This window comes from Triturus cristatus, chromosome 8 (assembly GCF_964204655.1).
Source record: "Triturus cristatus chromosome 8, aTriCri1.1, whole genome shotgun sequence".
In the NCBI taxonomy this organism is placed as follows: Eukaryota; Metazoa; Chordata; class Amphibia; order Caudata; family Salamandridae; genus Triturus; species Triturus cristatus.
In genome coordinates this window covers 461,032,502-461,052,612 of record NC_140591.1, presented here as the reverse complement: position 1 = coordinate 461,052,612, position 20,111 = coordinate 461,032,502, and the positions used below count along the sequence as shown (strand labels likewise).

The 20,111-nt window shown below is 42.1% G+C and overlaps 1 protein-coding gene across 3 annotated transcripts in view; it reads left to right on the top strand.

The window, feature by feature from the left end:
- CAB39L (calcium binding protein 39 like) overlaps nucleotides 1-20,111 on the top strand; it is a 757,003-nt gene that overhangs the window by 635,367 nt on the left and 101,525 nt on the right. For all 3 annotated transcript variants that reach the window (XM_085621896.1, XM_085621898.1, XM_085621897.1), the window contains 2 exons: nucleotides 7,529-7,588; nucleotides 18,406-18,471. In XM_085621896.1, the coding sequence (XP_085478022.1) occupies nucleotides 7,529-7,588; nucleotides 18,406-18,471 (126 nt within the window). The remainder of the gene's footprint in view (nucleotides 1-7,528; nucleotides 7,589-18,405; nucleotides 18,472-20,111) is intronic.

Sequence of the window (20,111 nt, the reverse complement as noted above, 5' to 3'; positions counted from 1 at the left end):
ACCAAACTGCTTGTGGCTACTTCATTAACTTTGATACGTTTTCTGAGGATCCAAGTGAGCTTGAAACGACGCCAGCCCTAACAACTTTCAAACAACAAGTACAAGACTTTTTTCAATTTCTGAAAGAGACTTATCTGGTTTCATCATGAATTGAAATATGGATTATTTCTGGAATATTTTTCTGTCTGCTATGGCTAGCTATGATAATGACTCTTAGCATGCTTATGAATGGCAGATACATTCGTTTTGACACTTAAAGTACAAATGTGAACTTACTTTTAAAGCCACACAAATCTTCCCATCGTGAAGCAAGAGACTTGTCAGGAGTGAACATCACAGCCTTTCCTATACAGGATGGTATAGTTTGGGACAAAACCGATTTCGACATATTCGGCCCGACGGAACTTCTGAAGATTCCACATTTATTTAAAATTTCATTAAGTGACTTTATTACCTCCAGTACCTATTCTGATGATTGGGGCTTTGAGACTGTTAATAACATGATGTCTGATCTAGAAGGGTCTGCTGCGTTCTTGAACAATGAAAACTTAGAGGGTTCATCAGACTACGAACAGCTTTTTTGTTACAACCACTATGGTCATCATTCCTTGCATAAATCTGCAACACATAGAAATGTATTTATGTTTAACCAATGGGAACACTGTCCTACACCACCAAAGGGTAGTTCAAAAACGTTTACAAAAAAGTTTCCATATTTTTCAGGGTACAATACATCTGATCCAGAAACATTTTTCTATAGAAATGTGTACACAACAGGACAGAAAAATGTTAACTAATACAAAACAGATTTTTTCTGCAGCCTTTATCGCCCAACTGTCTAGACAAGGGTTTGACTTTTGGAAAGACACAATCAACACAAAATCTGTCTGGGGTTCTAAAGATTGGCAAGTGCAGGGATAGAAGCTTTGTTTAGAGCCTGTATCATCCCTCAGCAAATAATGTTTTTGAATGACACTGTGCAACAAACTTCTTGCCTTGGATTAGCCAAAATCAAAGACATGAACACACCTTCTGTACCAACACCTGCAAGTAATGGCACTACACAGGGAGCGGTCACAGTAGACACAATACTACAAAACAGATCAGATCCTGATTGGGAAAAATGGTTGCTCTGGCCCACAGACACAAACATCTGTCAAGAAAGATTCCTGAAAAGAATACAGGGCTTTACCATCAATAGGCCAGACCCAAGTTATGTCCAACTACAGCACCCGGGGGTAGTAACAACATACAGTGTAGGAAAATTGTGCCTCGATTGGCTACAAAGATCTACACTCGAGGATGTGAAACGCAGGCCTTAGGGATTTCTTGCTAGGACCAAGAAAACCGCGTCAAAAACGTTTCATATATGCTGGTATTTATGCTGCTTATAATGAAATATGGAAGGTTTCACAGGCAGAGGCCGCAGAAAGAATACATAAGCTTGATCTTATTAACTTAGAGAAATCTCTCACTGTGGTCGACAATGGGTTAACAACTTTGTCATCCAGAATATATTCACTGGACAACATTGTATCCTCTGCTATTGACATACTGGAACAAGATTTAGCTATGTTACAACAAGGCCAATCTCAGTTACGTTCTATTATGTTATTAGGCTGGACGCTGCAATCCTTGCGTGCAGGCTATGTGCAATCTAACGGATAAACAGATCGAACTGGCACAAAGGAGAGCAAAGTATACAGTGCTGAGCATTGAAAAACTGGAAAAATTACCATTTACGGTAGCAGAAAAAACAGCTACAGAATGGCTTATCCATGGCAAAATAACTCTGCCTGTCACTACTTTTCATTTTCAGTATTGCCTCAAACAAATGCAAGCAGGCAAATATGAAAGGTTGGGTAAAGAATACATTAAGACATCCTGGGATTTACCTTACGAATACAGATGTTGGAGTGGGGGTCGTGAAGTGTTTCCAAGCAGTACACACTGTGAAATAGCACTGAGCGGTTCTCTCATATGTCAGGACATTTCTTTACACGGGGCTTGTAATGGTTCTGTGGCAAACTTGTCCTGCGACCTGCAAGGTACACCAGCTGCTGTGATTAATCTAGCGTTTGGCCAACTTTCTAACGGGAGTTACCTCATGCTGAATGATCAGAGTAGCTGTGGAATGTTGACAGGAATCCCAAATCTGGTAACGGTTAGCTCCAGGGTTACTTGTATGCAAGTTTTGTTCCCCCAAATAGACACAGTCAGGGAGTTGCCTCTATGGCCTTCATTGAATGTTTCTTTTATACGTTTTGATACTTTAAGCAGAATGAAAGCCATGCTTTTGCAACAGACTGTGCCTTTGCCCTCGGCCAAAGAAACCTATGTTCTCTAAATTGCAAGGACTTCGGCTGAGATACAGGCTCTAATTAGTACAAACTGCCCTATACATTTCGTAGAAATGATGGGACGTATCTTAAACATGTCTGATACGAGCGGGTTGTACATGTATTTAAGACCATATGTTAACACCTTTTAAGACTGTCCTCGTAATCATTCCAAACTTCGTGCATTCGGTGTTTGGTGGTCTGCCATTAGTTCTAGCACTCTTTGCAGGAATCCTGTTTCTATCCTACTACTACGCTATGGCAAGCCCATCCACCGGCGTCACTCACAGCAACTTGGAGAAAGCTCTCCTAGAAGGAAGTGCTGTGAGCGCATAGTGCAACTTTTGGGCATGCCTCGTCTACGGTAACTTAATACAACATGGTTTCTTATCATTTAGACCAATCTGGCAAGATTGCATCTTACCTGTTCTATGCTGCCTGCTTTGCGGTGAAGAATCACGATAGACATCTGTCTAACACTCTTATCAGTCATGCCAACGGATATCGATACTCTGCTGGACCCGATAACGGCCCATGCTCTATTTTGTCCCCAGAGGCTACCAATCCTGATGACTGCATTCATTGAGATCTCACAGACACTTCCTGCTGCTGCTGAGGTATGAGATGGATCAACAGGCACACAGGTAACAACGGACGCAAACATTGCTGCGGCATCCCATGCTGAAGGCGATGCTTCACATCTCTGTGCAGTTAACCTTCTAAACCATGTGTTCCAACTATCACCGACATCGGTGGACGATCTTTTGTCTACAAGAGTAGATGATTTCATGTTTTCACCACACCCATACACTGACTTTGATTCGGCTCACAGTGTACCGGGGAAGCAATGAATTTGGCCTCCATATTTTCAGAACAAAACTTGGAACTCTTCCTAAAAATTTTTTTTTTACATTTTAGAAATACATAGCAATTCAATCTGCTTACAGTAGAACTATTTATATAGCTTAAGGAATATTGCATCATGGATGCAGAGTAATCTCCTTAAGCTCAATGGCGATAAGACCGAGCTCCTTATTTTAGGGAAGAACAAAGATCTTTGGGGCCCTCCACATTGGCCATGTGAGATGGGAGCTCCTCCTCAGCCCTCTAATTGTGTCCGTAACTTGGGAGTTTTGATCGATGTTGATTTATCCATGAAACAACAGGTTGTAAAAGTAGCTGCCACTTGTTTTACCATCCTAAAATGGTTAAAAAAAATAATTTGGATGCTCCCTGTGTCCACCCAGAAAACCGTAGTCCAAGCTCTCGTGACTTCGAGACTGGACGATTGTAATATACTGTATCTGGGTGTTAACAAGGAGATCACACGGAAATTACAAGTGGTGCAAAACTCGGCTGCCAGGATGCTTTCTAAAAACTCCCCTACTTCAAGTACTTTGTATAATCTGCACTGGCTTAGAATTGGAAACAGAGTGAAGTTTAAAGCCATGTGCTATATGCACAAAATTAAAACGGGTTCTTCTCCTAAGCATCTACAAACTTTGGTGCACCCCTATTTACCCTTACGTATGCTTCGCTCAGCTACCCAAGGTAAATATATGGTGCCTATCATCAAACTTAAAAGAATGGGCGGTCGCTCTTTTGCCTATCTCGGACCAGTGCTTTGGGATTCCCTCCCAATAGCACTCCGCATTGAGTCGTCATTTCTGGTCTTCCGAAAACTTTAAAAACTTGGTTATTTGACCAATAGTCAGTTTCCGTAACTCCCTACATTGTCTGATTGCTCTAGTTTTCTGTTAGTCTTAGTGCTGGGAAACCCTAGTTGGGTAGCTGTGCGCTTTACAAAATTACTATTACATAACATAACATAGAACGGACTTCTTTGAATACTTCCAGGGATACATTGTCACCTTATTTACCACAATTTCATTTAGTACCAGGTTATGAAATGGCCTTGTTTTTTAAATATTTGTCAACCATTTCGTCATATGTATATATTTCTATTCATTCATATTGCATTTATTTCCGATACATGCTTAGAATGAAAATCTGCTTTAAACTGTACAGTACCTTTTCATTACATGTTTAGCAAAAAGTTTTTAAACAAACTTCTTTTAGTATGCTGTTACAAATGTTTTTTTAACATGTGGTACTCAGTTTAATGTTTAGCATTTCATGTTTAGCATTTAGTATTATCGTTCATTCGAAAGTGGAGTGGGTGTTGTATTCCGCTTCAGGTGTCCGTATATAGGTTTTCCTGAAACATGTCCTTATATAGGCACAATTCGCATTGCCCTTATATAGGCATAAGATCCCAGTCCTTATTTAGGCATTAGCCATGCTACCCAAATACAGGCATGGTCACCTACATCCGGCCACCCCAACGTCGCAATGAGTTCTTAGAAACCAGACCCTTAAGCTCTTGGGAGTTCCCCTAGCACAGGGTTATTGATTTCTCCAAGAACTCATTTATTATGCATGAACCGCTATTCCTTAAGAGTTCATTCCTGATGTCTTTTTTTCTGCCCGACGTTACGTCAATGCTAACATTCCAAGTCTCCATAACCACACTCTCTCAGATGCATTGAATTAGTTATATAGCGCCACTAATACCAGTGTAGGGTGTCCGAGCACTTTGCATCACACGCACATTACACAGAGACAATCAATCATCTGTTACATAAGCCAAAGGACTAAAAGTGTAGGAGTCACATGTCATCCATACTGGTAGGCAGTATAGTTTGAGTGCTTGGTGTGGAGAAGCACAAACTCAGAGTCGAAAAAGAAACAGCATAGTTGGGAGTTTTCTTTAATAATAAGAATCGATTTCTAGCCAAATTAACCCTTCTTGCAACATTAATCAATATTCTAATAATGTATACTTTGCAGTGTGTATGCAGTTCTAGGATGAGTTAATAGCTCACTATTCTATATTAGGACTTTAAGTTATAAATTGCAAGTAACAAAAGGATGCCTCTTTTGAAAGCAGAAACCTGCTGATCTGTTTACATCATACGCACTCTGTAATCTACTTGGTACACGTTCTTTGCAGCAGGCATATTAACCCTCTGCACTAACTTCACATAAGTCAAAACCTCAACTATACAAAACACTGTTCTCGCTCCAGGAAGATAATTAATCACACAAGTTATCTTGACATTTATGTGAGGCCTGGTAATTGCTGGGGGAAAGAAACGCTGCAGCAGGTGCTTCAAAAGCATAATAAACTTTCAAACACGGCGCCCCCATGAAGCCAGCACCCGGTGCGGTGGCACCGGTCGCACCGCCCTAAAGCCGGCCCTGTCAAGACGGATAATGGCCTGTTAGAATCCATATACATTCGGTTATGTTCCGGGTTTGGGTATTGATATTTTAATGGCTTTGCTCCTAGTAGAAGGTAAATGTATTTCCTCAAAGCCTGTTGCATACAATTTAGCCAATCTAGTAATTAACTGGCCTGCAAATACGAAGTAGAATTCTATCTAAACATGGAATTTTACAAGTCGCTAGATCCATCAGAGCTCCTCTAATTTCTTGGTTTATGATATTGACCTCTATCAGGGGAGGCTCCTTCGCTAAGGCAGAGGAGCGCCACCCCACTGCTTTTAAAGCATTGAAAAACTAAAATGATAATAACTTTATTATCATTTTATTTTGGTAGCTGCGGGGCTGGGTTAGTGTGGGGCTGGGGTCACAGGGTGAGGAGTGGTTGGCACACTCTAAGTGTGTATGACTGTTTGGCCGGCCGTCTTGGGCCGGCCAAACAGTCATGCGCACTTTGCATGTTCCCTACCAGGCTTTAATGCACAGCCTGGTGAGTAACATGCACAGGCTCCCTGTTCCCGTGTGAGTGCCGCACCACAGCGCTCAGTCCAACCACAACTCTGCATTGCAGCATTGTGATTGGCGTAGGGGAGCCTGTGTGTGCTTCCTGCTTCCTTTCTGGGACGTCGGCAGGGAAGTGGAGGAGAGACGTGGCCGGCCGAAGAGGTAAGTGTTCTTTTTTTTCTCACCTTCCCCGCCTCACCACCACGTTGCCTGCAAGCCGCCACTGCCTCTATCTCCTCACAATGTTTAAGGGTCAACCTGGTGAGGGTCACATCTCTTGGCACTCATCTTTAAGTTCTTTTTTAGGATCTCCTTCATTTGTGTAAAGTGTATTTTGAAACTCTATAAAAGCCTAAGTAATGTCATCCTGGGTGCCCGCAAAGTCCCTTGTCTATCTCTTACTGATATGAGCGGGGTGTTGATTTGCTGGGATTTTATCAATTCAGTGGCAAAAGAAAGGCCACGCAGTGCAGGGGGCCCCGTGCTCCATGGCGCCCCCTCAGCACAGTACCATTGCCTGAGAGCTCCTGAGAAAGCCAGGAAGGGGGCCCCTTCATGACTCTGCAGGGGGCTCCTCAAGTTTCGTTAAGCTACTGTATCAATTGTGCTAGTAGCCGACCAGCTTGATCTCATTCCGTGTGTGTTTTTGTGAGGTATGATGAGCAGTACGAACATCTTAACTTTTCTGGAAGTGCTCCATGTTTTTTTTGTCTTGTTTTAATTCTTCTTTCAGCTCTGCATGTGCCACTGCGTTTTGCTCTAGTTTAAGCATGTTGCTTTCCATTTTTTGTAGGTTGTGCACAGTTGTTTTGGTGGCCCCTATCGTGACTTGAATACACAGGCCCATGATTGAAACTTTAAATGCTTCCCACTCTGAGTGGCTAAAAGACAGTGCCTTCTTTTTCCGTAGAGAAACGTTCTATGTTTTTTCAGAGTGTTGAAGGGCGTATGTTCCAACATTATGCATTGTATTCTTCATGTAGAGATGGGAGCCAGTATCCTACCCCAGACGACTCTTGGTTGCAGACAGAACACTTTGTCTTCCCTCTGAATGAAGTATGGAGCCAGGTTATTGGGTGCTACCGAGTGGTTAACAGGCATGTGTTGTTTGACATCAAAAGGAATGGCTTAGCTAGGCAGACAAACAAAAATAGCAGAAAGCCAGTAAAGGGCGATTCCAGACGTTGTGATTGAATGTTTCTACAGGTTTCCCAAAACACTCCCTTCAATTTCCCAGAGCCGGCTACACCCATCTTTAAGTACATGTCTTGATTCATTGCACTTTGTGATGACAGGGCTAACAACACATTACTATTTGGTATGTACACAAGAAGCATAGACTCTAGAATTATACTGTATTTACTTGAAATAGTTTAAGTCAAACTTTTTTTTTCTTTTAGGACCTGCTAACTCGACACAAACTATTGGTAGCAGAATTTCTTGACCAGAATTATGACACAGTAAGTATTCTTTCATCTAGCACACTGTAATATGTAGTAAGTGTAAATACAAATACAGTAGAGATTCTAGAACTGCATTAGCGTTTGTGGCATTTGTCATCGAATCTCATTGGATGTCGATACTATTGAGCCACAGTATTATTATTACGGTCACAAGTTACTTTTAATCATTTCTTGATTCTTCAGACTCTTATTGGTTACTTGCTAGACAGTTTATACTGAGAAATTATTCAGATCATCCTTTGAGAAGTGATGTTGTATTTAAAGAATTGGTAGGCTGATACTCAAAGCACTTTTGTGGTCGTAAAACCTGCAAAATTGATTTTGCATGTCATAGGAGGGGGCTTATAAGGGGTGTCCCTTCCAAACTGCGAGTTGCAGTAGCATTTGTATGCGAGTTGTCACCACAATTGCAGGTGCAAATCATTGAACAGATATTGAAATCTTAAAAGGGGTGGTATCTGATTAGCAAAAGGCACTACGTCTCTGAGGGACAGCTTTCCCTGTGGGAATCATGTTGGAAAACGTTTTTTAAAAGCAGCATTAGTTTCTTTAAGGGACCCAGTTTGCTTTAAGAAATGTTCCTGTGGGAATGCAGATGCAGGGATACAGCCCACTGTTCCAGGATGCTTGTTTTCAGGTCAAGGGGGGACCTGGCCTGGCAGTTCGGGCTGGACTGTTCCCATAGGGAGCAGGGTCAAGGCTGATTTGCATATGGCTGGATCCAAACTGGAATGGCGTGGCGAGCAAAATAACCATGGATTAAACCCAGATCTGTGACTGGGGGGTGAATGTTTGACAATGTTCAGCATTCTGTCCATCTTGTTTTGTGTTGCACTGTCCCAGGATTCACAGCTAATCACATGGCCAAATAGCGATCTGCCTAATTTATATTAATTAGCAGGTTGTTTTGTGACCCCTCTAAGGACAGGTCACAGATTCAATTTGCAAAGCAACCTATCAGTGTGTAGGTTGCATTACAAATTGCATCCCTTTTTGCAAACCACTTGGTGTGTAATTTGTACACCATGGTTTGCAACTAGGGAATAGTGCTTCAGACCTTGAGTTAACAACCTGGTCATGCAAGATCAAAAGCCAGTCCCCATCACATGTATATTACCTTCACCGATGCAAAGTATGGTTATGTTCTTATGTTGTACTTACAAAAAAATAGGAAGTCAACTTTACAGCACCCACAAAGTGACATATTCTACATAGAGTAAATACAATAGAATCTTAATAATTCTGTCATTCCCAGTAAAAGTATAGCGCTAATAACCACATGATACTTCCTAAAGTTGAAATGCTAGTGTGTCACTCACACTGATAGCAACATGAAGCTTCCCAAAGTATAAATGCCAGGGTGTCACTCACACTGATACAACTTGAAATTTTCCCAAGGTCACTACAGTAGTTTTGTGTGGTGCCTGGAGATCAAAGTTAAGGTGGATGTACTGGGATCGAAAAAATACGCTGGAGATACCCTTGTGGAGGAGCCATTGGCTGCAACAATCTTCGCGATTCGAGGACTTTGGTAAATGGGACCTCATTGGCATTTCGAATGTTGGGGATATCTGGCACGACACATAAATGAAGTCTTTCCAGAACCATCAGGTCGAATTTTAACTACATGAATCGCATTTTTTGAAATTTGTTTATTTAGTTTTCTGTAAAAAAAAAAAAAATACAAATAACATTGCAGCTCAATACATTTATGTACATATATTCTTGTTTATCAATGTGCGGTAAGTGTCAAGGTAGAGAAGGAGGGCTCCAAGATAAAGCATGGAAAGAGTAGGGGATATATCTTTTAATCTTACTTGCTACCTGCATTTGGACTCTCGTGTGTGGCCAACGAAGTGGGTTCTCAACATCAAGCGCAAGACCAACATAATGTCTACTCCGTGGCTGAGTCATCAAGCCTGCTCATGACCAATGAATGGTCACTGTTTAATGATTTGTGCGCATCTGATGTGGCCTCCAGATCATGTATGTTACCCATTTGAAGCAGTGTCTTTCCCCCCCCCCCCCCCCTCACCCCCTCAAGTCCTGGTCCTCTCCATCTCCCCACTGCGTTTCCCCAGTACGTCCAACATGCTAGTTTATATTTCAAGGTCCCTTTCCGCGTGGTCATCGTTGCGCACCCTGCGGAGCCTGCATTGCTCTGCCACTGCCCACTCCAAAAGATCTGCCCTCCATTTAGTGAGAGCCGGGGGCACAGGGTTGGCCCAGTTTATTGCTATATGACGTTGTGCCAGCAGTAGGCCCAGTTGGGCAAACCTAAATCGCATTTTTCCCCCCTTTTTAGGGAGGGGCAGCAGTCCCAGCAAGCAGTGAATTTTCCACAGCTACCCTTGTCACCATATCTAACTCCCTTCGCATTTCATTCCAGTATGTGGAAAGTTGCGTGCAATTCCATGCAATATGACAGAAATATGCAGGTGTGATCCTGCATCTAGTACATTCCGCGGACTTTGTTGGGTACGCTCTATGCAGACGAGATGGTATCAGATATGTGTGATAAAGACAATAAAAGTGCACCAGCTTAAAGCGGTCATTGCTAGCCATTTTGTGCACTTGCGTCTAATGCCGTTCGCTGTCCGATAATGGCGACTCTAATTCCCTATCCCAAGCTGCCCGCTTCAGGCCAACGTTTGTCTGTCTATCATATTTCAAGGCTATTTGTAGTCAGGAAATAATGCCCTAAAAGGAGCCACGGTCCAGGATTACCTGGAGAACCTGGGACTTCTCTGGTTCCTCCGGGAAAATGTGGGCCATATTTTACGGACAGTACGTGATACACTTGCATATTACAGGCACTGTCAGTTATCAATTCCATAGTGCATTTCCACTTCCTCCATGGCCATGCAGTTACCATTCAAATACAAGTCTCCCGCCTTCTGACATCCCCCTTCGATTCAGCCCTCGATGTTTATAGACACGGATGTGCATGAAGGGGCACAACCACCAAAGCAGAAGCAGGGCGAACGGTGCATTTATAACTTTCCTAACAGCCAATTCTCATGCTCGTGCCACAAGAGCAACACAAAAAGGAGTTCCCGGTAGTAGTCCCTGACCACACATCAGCAATGAGGGAGTCGAGCAGCCCCTGTGGACCCTGACATCAAACTCTTTCCCCAGTTGGGGATCTTCATCACACCACATCGCTGTTTACTGCGAAAGACCAGCTAAATAATACAGCTGTACATCAGGGAGTCCTAGCCCATCCTCGTCGAGATCCAGCTTCAGTATTTCCCGTCGAACCCTGCACCTTTTGCCTGCCCATATCAGATTAACTAATAACTTATCTAAATCATGAAACATTGCCAATGGTAGGGCACAAAATGAATTTTGTATTGTGTAGAGGTAACAGGGAGGAGGACCATTTTACTCAAAGCCACTCTGCCCACCACCAACAGGGACGATGTGGTCCAAAATTGGACAGAGTTTGTGAGGCCTTCTAGGATCCTACCCATATTTTGCTCATACTGGAGATGGTGGTCATGTGTGATATGGAGACCTAAATATCTGAAGCTATGTGTTTCCCATGGCATTCCCATTGCTTGGAGAACTAACTTGTCACTATCCACCAGAGCGGCCAGGGGATAAAGCACCCTCTTGTATCGGTTGACGCAGAGTCCCGATACTTCGCCAAAATACTCCACTCACTGCATAAGAAGGAGCACAGAGCATTCAGGAAGTCTTACATATATCAATGTGTTATCTGCGTACATTGACACAACATGATTACTGTCTTCCACTGGGATTCTCCAATCGTGTAGTTCGTCCCTAAGATGTATTGCTAGTGGTTCCATTGCCATTACAAATAGGAGTGGCGAAAATGGGCAGCCTTATTGTGTTCCCTTTCCTACATTAAAGGCCCCGGACACCTCTGCCCCAACCGCACTCAAGCAGTGGGCAGTATATAAAGAAACTGGAACCAAGACAGGAACCCGGTTACCAGTCCCATACAATGTAGGACTTCCCATAGGTACGGCCAGGAACAGTGTGTCGAACACCTCATCTATGTTAAATGCCACCAAAGCCGCTCCAAAGGTGGATGCCCGAGCCTCGTGCATCACATGTGACAATCGCTGCAGGTTCATATAGGAAGCCCTCCCCGGTGCGAAACCACACTGGTTCTCCCAGACTAAGTGTACTATAACCCGCCCCAGCCAGAATGCTAAAACCTTTGCAAGCAATTTGACTACCACATTTATTATTGAGAGTGGGCGGTATGAACCCTGTTCCACAGTGTCCTTGCCCGGCTTTGGAAGCATAAGTATAACCTCTTCTCTCGTATGTGTCTGGGAGTTCGCCCAGCTCGAGCACCTCCAAGAAGGTTTCCAGAAGCACCAGGAGCAAGGTGGCTGAGTGTACCTGATAATATTCGCCATAGCTTGAAGCGCTTCCCTCTATTCCTACTAATTTATGGCCTCCCCTAGTCCCTCCGCCATCTTCAGCCGGATAATGGTCACCCGATCCAGGAACTATCCCACCCCTGGATCCCCTGTCGGTGTCAGGGCAGTATAGATCCCAACAAGATTATCACATAGGAACTGCGTAATAGCTATCTGACCCATAACCAGCGTACCATCGGGAGCTCGAAGAGCAAAAATAGATTGTGGAGGGCCTTCTCTTTTAAGAAACCAAGCCAACATTCATCCCGACTTATCCCCCTCTCTAAGGAGATGTTGCCGATAATCTTTTCGTATGTGACAGTCCAGTCTATACCAGACAGTTGTCATCGCTCTGTATGCCTCCGTCAGTGATGTCTCATTCCGCTTCCGCCCCTGCATCTGTCGCTGCAGTCCAGCAAGCCGTGCTTCCTTTTCTCCCAGTTCCCATTCCAACTTTCTCCTAATATCGTATGTCTTACCAAGTCTCACCTCTCTGATAACTGCTATCAATGTCTCCCATGCTACACCACGGGAACATGTGCCAGTTCGTATTTAAAAAACCCTGGAGGGTGTCCTGCATGTTAATGGTATATTCTGGGTCGCCTAGAGATTCAGGCCTGAACCTCCACAAAGAGATACCAGGTCGATGACCTCTCACCCTGCATTCCAAAATTAGAGTGGCGTGGTCAGAGAGAAACCGCACCTGGTAGGACGCTTTCACAACATTAAGGACCCCCTTACTGGCAAGGAGAAATCGATCCAGTCTGATGCGAGTACCATGGGTAGGGGAATAATACATAAATCCCATTTTTATCATTATTTGCAGCTGCAAGTTCAAGTTCAGTCCGCTAGAAGCAAGGATATGTATAGGTCCCTTGGGGAAGGGAGGTTATCGCTGATCTATAAGTCATTTGTCATTAATTCCTCTGACACCTTATGTAACCTAGAGGTACAATTAGAGTCATGGTTGGGCCCACTAGATGACTCAAACTTGAGGGATACCTGTTTGGCCCCACGAGTACTAGCTATTTTGTTTCTATTTTGTCTATTGGCAAATACAACACAAGTACCTACATATTACTTATTTTACACCCAAGAAGCTAGGGCGGGCGAGCAAGCTACCTTGTCCCACATGTTTACGATGGCCAGAGGAGCAAGGAGATTTCTTTCACATGGTGTGGAAATGTCCCATCATATCAATATATTTGCAAAAGGTATTTACCACTCTGTAGAAAATAGGTGGGCCTGACGCACCAGATTGCTCTGCTTGGTATTACGGAAAATGTTGGGGGCTGCTTGGAGGGTGCTACTAAGTTGGCGATAGGAGCTTTGCTTACCAAGAGAGACATTGCTAAATACTAGAGACAGGTGACTCCCCTTGCTCTGCCGGAGTAACGTGCGCCAAAGGACTGGTGTGAAAGCCGAAACCGCCTATATACCTGGCAAGTCAAAACATATAGAGGTGTGCCCAAATAATCCCACAGCACCTGGGCAGCAAACATTCAAAACAAAAAGATGGTAACTGTAGGAATTGATCACATTATTCACTTTAATCACAGTGGAATAATTCAGATTGACACTCGGTTGAAGCAATTAAGGTATTTTTGGAAACTGTGGACCTAAAAACGTTAATGAAGACATAGAGGCTTTAGATGACCTAATTAGTTTAGAGGAAATCAAAACAGCTGTACACTCACAACCTGCCGGTTACGCAGTTGCCCCTGATGGAATTCCATTACAGTTTTATAAACAATGTTTCACGCTCCTAACGACAGCTTTACCTACTCTGTTTAAAATGATTCACAGCTGGCCACGACTGTTCAAGATCCTGGACAGCCACTAACTGTATCTCTTTAAAAAAATGGCTACAAATCTTGGGTCATATCGCCCAATTTCATTAATAAATAGCGATAGAAAATGTTACTGTTAAATACTGGACACACGTCTAAGCAGAATCATTGTCAAGAAAGTCTCTCCTTGGCAACATGGCTATGTAACAGAGAGAGGGACCACGTTAACAGAGCCATTGCTTTATTTGATCTAGTATCAGGTTGACAGCCATTGGCAATGACACTGCTTGATGCAAAAAAGGCCTTTGATAAGATAGTCTGGGATTATCACTGGGAGTCTATGAAATGCGTGGACTTTGGGCCTTCTTTTATGACAGCCGTACAGTCTCTCTATAAAAACCCAGAAGCAAAACTACAAATTATGGGCCTGCAGTCAGAAAAAATTAACATAAAAAAAGAAAGTAACAAGGTTGCCCATGTTGCTATTTCCTTTTTGCAATATATATCGAGACATTCCTGCAGAGTTATTGAGCAACGCTAATAATAAGCCAATTATTTTAAATAGACTCCACAAAATTTGTTTGCGTGCACAGACAACATTTCTATTATAACCACCATCTCCCAATGTGGCGATAAGGGAGATAGAGGCTGAGGAACATACATTTGGGATGGTGTCTGGATATCTACTAATTAAAAGCAAAACACATATACTATCTAATTTTTTCTCTACGGTTCAAGGCTCCAAGACAGCAAGCAAAGTCACGTACTTGGAGGTTAGAGTTGTCTCGGAAGGGGACAAATATCAGAACACTGTTATTCCCTTTTTAAAAAAAACAGAAAGCAAGCTTAAGCGCCTAAATAATCACACCTAACAATTATAGGTTGTAACATTATAAAAATTGCGATTTTGCCTGTACTTTTGTATCTTTTTAAGGCAATTCCCCTTGAGTTAATATCTAATTGGCTCAGGAAATTAGACTCAATCTGCACTAGCTTTGTTTGGGGTTACAAACAGCCAAGGAAGGCCTTGAATTTTCTTATGGTGATTGCTAAAGGAGGGTGGGGGTTTTCTAACTTTAATACGATTACTGTCCGCCAGCATTCATACATATGAGCACACTGGTACAAAACTACAAGTCTAAACCAACTAACAAACCCCTAATCTATGAGTTGCATTTGGGAAACTTGGCTAATGGCTTTTTTTCAAGGACAGCTGAAAATGGTTATTCAAAAGAGTAAGATTCTAAGGTATTGCTGTCGGTCATCGGATTGTGGAAAAGCTGGATGAGGATATTTAATATCACAAAATACAAATAGGCATTCATACTCCTTTATGGACGTCAACTATATTTCCTGAAGTTTTTACGGATAACTATTGTAATATATGGAAAATTGCAGGCATGCTCACGCGAGAGGACATCCACTCCAACAAGACGTTAATTTCTTTTAAAGAACTGCAGGAAGTGTTTACTGTGCCAAAAAATCTTTTTTTTCAGGTATTTGCAGTTTAGCGATTTCATTGGGCATATAGCTATAGAGGATCTGTCTGTGAAAAAGAATTCCCTACTTCACAGAATCAACTACCACACACAAGGCACAATTAAAGAATTCCACCAGTAATTCATGGAACTTGAGGTTGATATAGCTTTTCAGTATGAAAACTGGGGATGGCGACTAAATACGAGGACGAAGATAGTAGAATATTAAAGCGACTATTAGGTTGATCAGTCTAGTATTGCTGTCTGCCAACCTCAAGACACAAAACTATAAAACAATCTTTAATCTGCATTACATTCCTGCCAAGCTGTGGTGACAGGCTGGAGGGACAACTCTAAATGTCCTCGCTGCAGAAAAACACATGCTGACATAGTGCATAAATGTGCATCTTGCAGTGCCCCAGAGTGTTATTGTACACAAACCTTTCAATGTATGGGTTCCTTGAATGTGATTAAAATCAAGTTGAGACCAGAGATAATGATCTTCAGTCACGATGGAAGCTTTGGGACTCTCCCCTTACTTTGTGAGTATCAGCATCAGCCTTGTATGCATTGCTGACTGTGGAATGGCTGAGACCTGAACCTCTGCCTTCTCAGCAATGGTTACATTGCTTTCTAACAAGTTACTGGTTAGAAAATGTCTTCTACCAGTACAAAGGAAGAAATGCAAAAAAAAAGAGGCCGTTTAGTGTGGGATCCACCTACAATGAGGATAAAGACTGATGCAAATCTGATGGAAACAGTAGTATAACTATAAGCAACTGAGACTACCCTTTGTAGCTTTCCCTCTTATTTTTTATTGCTGTTTTTAATTGCATGTTTTTATGATTCTGTATACGGATAGGCATATTTATTGAATTAGCATTTTGGAAAGAGTCAACTACTAATGTATTGTACTATGAATTGCCTCATCATAATGACCTACTTTTTAATCTTATATGTATAGTATTATTATAAAACATCTACCTCAAATAAAAATATTATTAATAAAAAAGTGATGAAAGGGGCCACATGTCGCTCGTTTTTGCTTAATGAGTGCCGCCCTGTCTAAAACTTGGGTTACATTTCACAAAGGGTGGTCCCATGCTTATTATTAGGCATTGAATTATCTATCCCTTTTTCTATTACCCTTTCTATCTCTGGTGCCAGTCTTTACAGTAGCAGTTCCTGTAGGGTGGGGAAAGAAGAGAAGGAGGCTAGGTTGGTCAACACCCTTACTCAGTAGTGGAGTTTGGGTGTCTCCCAATTGGGGAAGTGGGGCCCTCACACACCTATTTGGGTGTCATGCTTCATCATAGGGCTTGCTCCTCGTCAGGCCGGCGCTGCAATGCCTGACGGGCACCCTATGAGGGGCTCTTTGTCGGAGATCTTTTTCCCAAGCCGTATAGGTGAGGTGCAAGTGAGGGGCCTAGTGGTGTGGATGTGAGGTGATGTGAGTAGAAATAAAATGAGGCGAGGTGGTGCTCCAAAATGAATTTTAATCTGCGAGCCCACTCGTCTCAATTAAAACCAGAATAGGGATACCGCCGATAATAATGGTCGGGGGTGTCTATATGTGTGTAGTCATGGTCAACATGTTTCTTGCCTTATGTGTGTAAATTACTCAGCAATTCTTCAGGACCTATCTTGATGCACTATCTACACGGGTAGTTGGTTATGGAAAACGAACCAATCACTCTGATGACCTTTCAATGAGGTATCTTAATAATACAAATCATGGGACCAACCCAATTCGCGTTCAGGTCACGCCTCATCAGTAGTTAGACAGAGCAACAATCGTTACAAAAGTCAACGTCATGAGTTTTCCTGGAAAACAGGTGCCGGGAACCTAACCCCTGCTCTGCTTCGTTGGGAGGAAGCCAGTCTTTACTGACTATGCCCCATGCTTCTCCTCCATGTAACCTATCACTAGCTTGCAACCGAAATTGTTGACGCAAATCATTAATACATAGCATTCTGAATCACAATTTGGAAGGGACGCCGTGGACATGTTCCATCAAAATTGTGATTTGGTATGCCATTTTAAATTCATTTTGCGCTTTGGTCAGCACTTACCGAATTGCAAAATAGGTTTAAAACATACTAAAATGCAATTTAGCTGTCTGTGACTTAGTGAATCGAAGGGATTGTGACCGCTAAATAGCTTCGTACATCTGACCAATAATTCTTTGATATGGTCAACACCCCTTGTCCCAGTCATGCACTGGTAGTGCACAAACACTGTTAAGTTTATTTATGATCATGTTGGGCCATTTTTATTTGTACTCTCACAATAGGGTTATTTCTATGCAGCGCCTGTTAATGTGCCAGGCTAGATTTGGTATTGCATACTGTTTTATGAAGTGCAGTCACTAAGGTATTCTTAATATCCCGTCAGCTATTTTAGGATATTAGTGTTTCTTTTTTAATATAATATAGGTTATCGATCTGCATAGATAGCATGGCCACCTTATTAGGTTAACATTTAGCGCAATATGCACACAATAATGAAGGTGAAAATATACGCACCGAGTTGTTCCGTTTGAGTTTTCCATGACCGTTTCAAAATCTTGCTTCATTTGCTTTGTTTTGTACATCTTCGCTGTCTTGCATGCTGTCACTTGTATGTGATTCGAGATTTGCTGTTCCAGGAAGAACAGCATCTGCTTTAGTTGGTTCTAGGATGCCCGTTGTGCTTCAGCAACCTTAAACGTGCATCATGATGATGCTGATGTTGACTGATTCATTGCCAAAACGCACGTGCTGTATGAGCAAATCTAATGAGATTTACTTATAGTTCGTGTCTCTTACCCACTATTAAATAGAAGGAAATGCACAAAGCGTGCAGTGGCGGTGTTTGAAACACACCAAGGGCCTCATTTAGAGGTGGGAGCAGTGTTATAAACCGGTTCAAAGATTTTCCTACCTGTTTTTAGCACTGAACGGTAATTGCGCTCATTCTTCTTTTGCACTTGGTGCTAACACCGTTTACAAGTTTGTCTTAACACCGAGCACGTAGTTTGGGAAAATGGGTGCAAAAGCTGTTTGTGGGGCTAGCTACCAGCATCCTTGTAAGTCAATTTCTGTAAGAATGTGTACAGAGATATAAAGTTTGTCTCATTAATGCTGACGCTTATGTATCTTTTTTGCAGATCTTTAATGACTATGAAAAATTGCTCCACTCAGAAAATTATGTAACAAAGAGACAATCTTTAAAGGTAAACTGGAAACTATAGATTATCCGTTGCACTGTTATGACTCTGGATGTGTCATATTTATACAACTTCATTGGTGTTGATGTTCAACTCGGTCCTAGGTTTTGGGACCTGAAAAACTCTTGTGTTTAAAAAAAAAAAAAAAAGTGACCTGCTTTATCTGGCTCTATGTCAAAATATTGATGTATATTTATCCTCAAGGTAGTTAGATGAGAAGTTATAGCTAGAATTGTTATATTTATAGATGGAGTTTACTCAATACTGTCAAAGTACATAGATGTGGAGTTAAGAATCATACACCTGTAATTCTCCAGATATACTTCTCTTGATGATATAATGGTAGTTGATATTCTACCTTCAATATTTTTGTGGGTCGAGGTTAAAAACATGATAATATGGCAGAGGACCCATTATCTTGGCCACCACAAGTTCGTTATTACTCTCAGACTTCGGGGACATTTTTCAGCATCACAAGAATTTTGACCTATGGTGCTTTTGTATATCAGTTTCAGTACATAAGTTTAGTAATCCTTGTTATGCCCTTCTTGCAACCAAAAGCCTACTATAAAGATCTGAAGTTGCCAAATATAGAAATGTTATAGGAGTCGGCATGTAGGCCGACATTACAGGTGTTAGTAGTCATGGCAGTGCCCGAAGAAGCTAGCCTTCATGAAGCTGATTGTTAGAATTGTTCCCTCTCCCTAAAGAGCATTGATAAGCAGAAGTCAGATAGCCAATTCTCCTACATAAACAGGTTATAGGTTTATTGTAGAAGGTAGGTTCCTTCCAGTTTACTTACTGAAAACCCCAGCACAACAACATCTTTTCTCCTCAGCCCTCCCTCTCCAGCTGCCACCCAGCCACACTGTGACACCATAACATTCCTTAAGCGCATAGCTGAGCAGCGCAGAGCAGTACAGACATGACAAAAAAAGCAGATTATAACATGTTACATAACTCATTCAATTAGAAAATAATAAGCACGCAAAACAGAACTATACCAGAGGCCAGATTGGATAAGGCAGTTTAATTGTGTGCACCATATTTACCTCCAACCCCATCTTTATGATACTGCAAACACACTTGTACCTAAGGCACATAGACACCACCCAATCGAAACTACAACACACATGCAATTTGAGGCTACTCTTTGCTTTTATGAAAGTGTGCACTAGTAGAACTCTAAGGTTGCTGAGAGATCTGATCTTCATTATGCTTGGTAAGGTGAGTTGCATAAGACTTTCCAAACAATGTGATTTGCAGATATCTGGTGATTTTCCGAAAGCACTTTCCCTACCTTTGCTTAAGTACATTACCCAATTCCTATGTTCAGACTCGTGGAAAAAAGGTAAAGCATCTCTTTGAAGTAGTTGCCTTTGAATCAACCTTCCAGCGCCAGCGCAGAAATAGAAAGTAGCTATGCACCATTGTTCTAAACGAAGTAAAGTGCTGTAGCCGGGTAATCTAGTAGCCAGTAGTGTAAGTTATAAGAAGAGGTTTATTAGGACTCAGTTACAGTCCGTTCCAGGAAACTGGTAAGATGGTAAGTAAGCACCACCATCCCTGCTGCTCAGCCCACTCACTCCAACTGTACACTCATCCAAGCACAAACACACTCAACATTCGAAATGACCTCACAAACT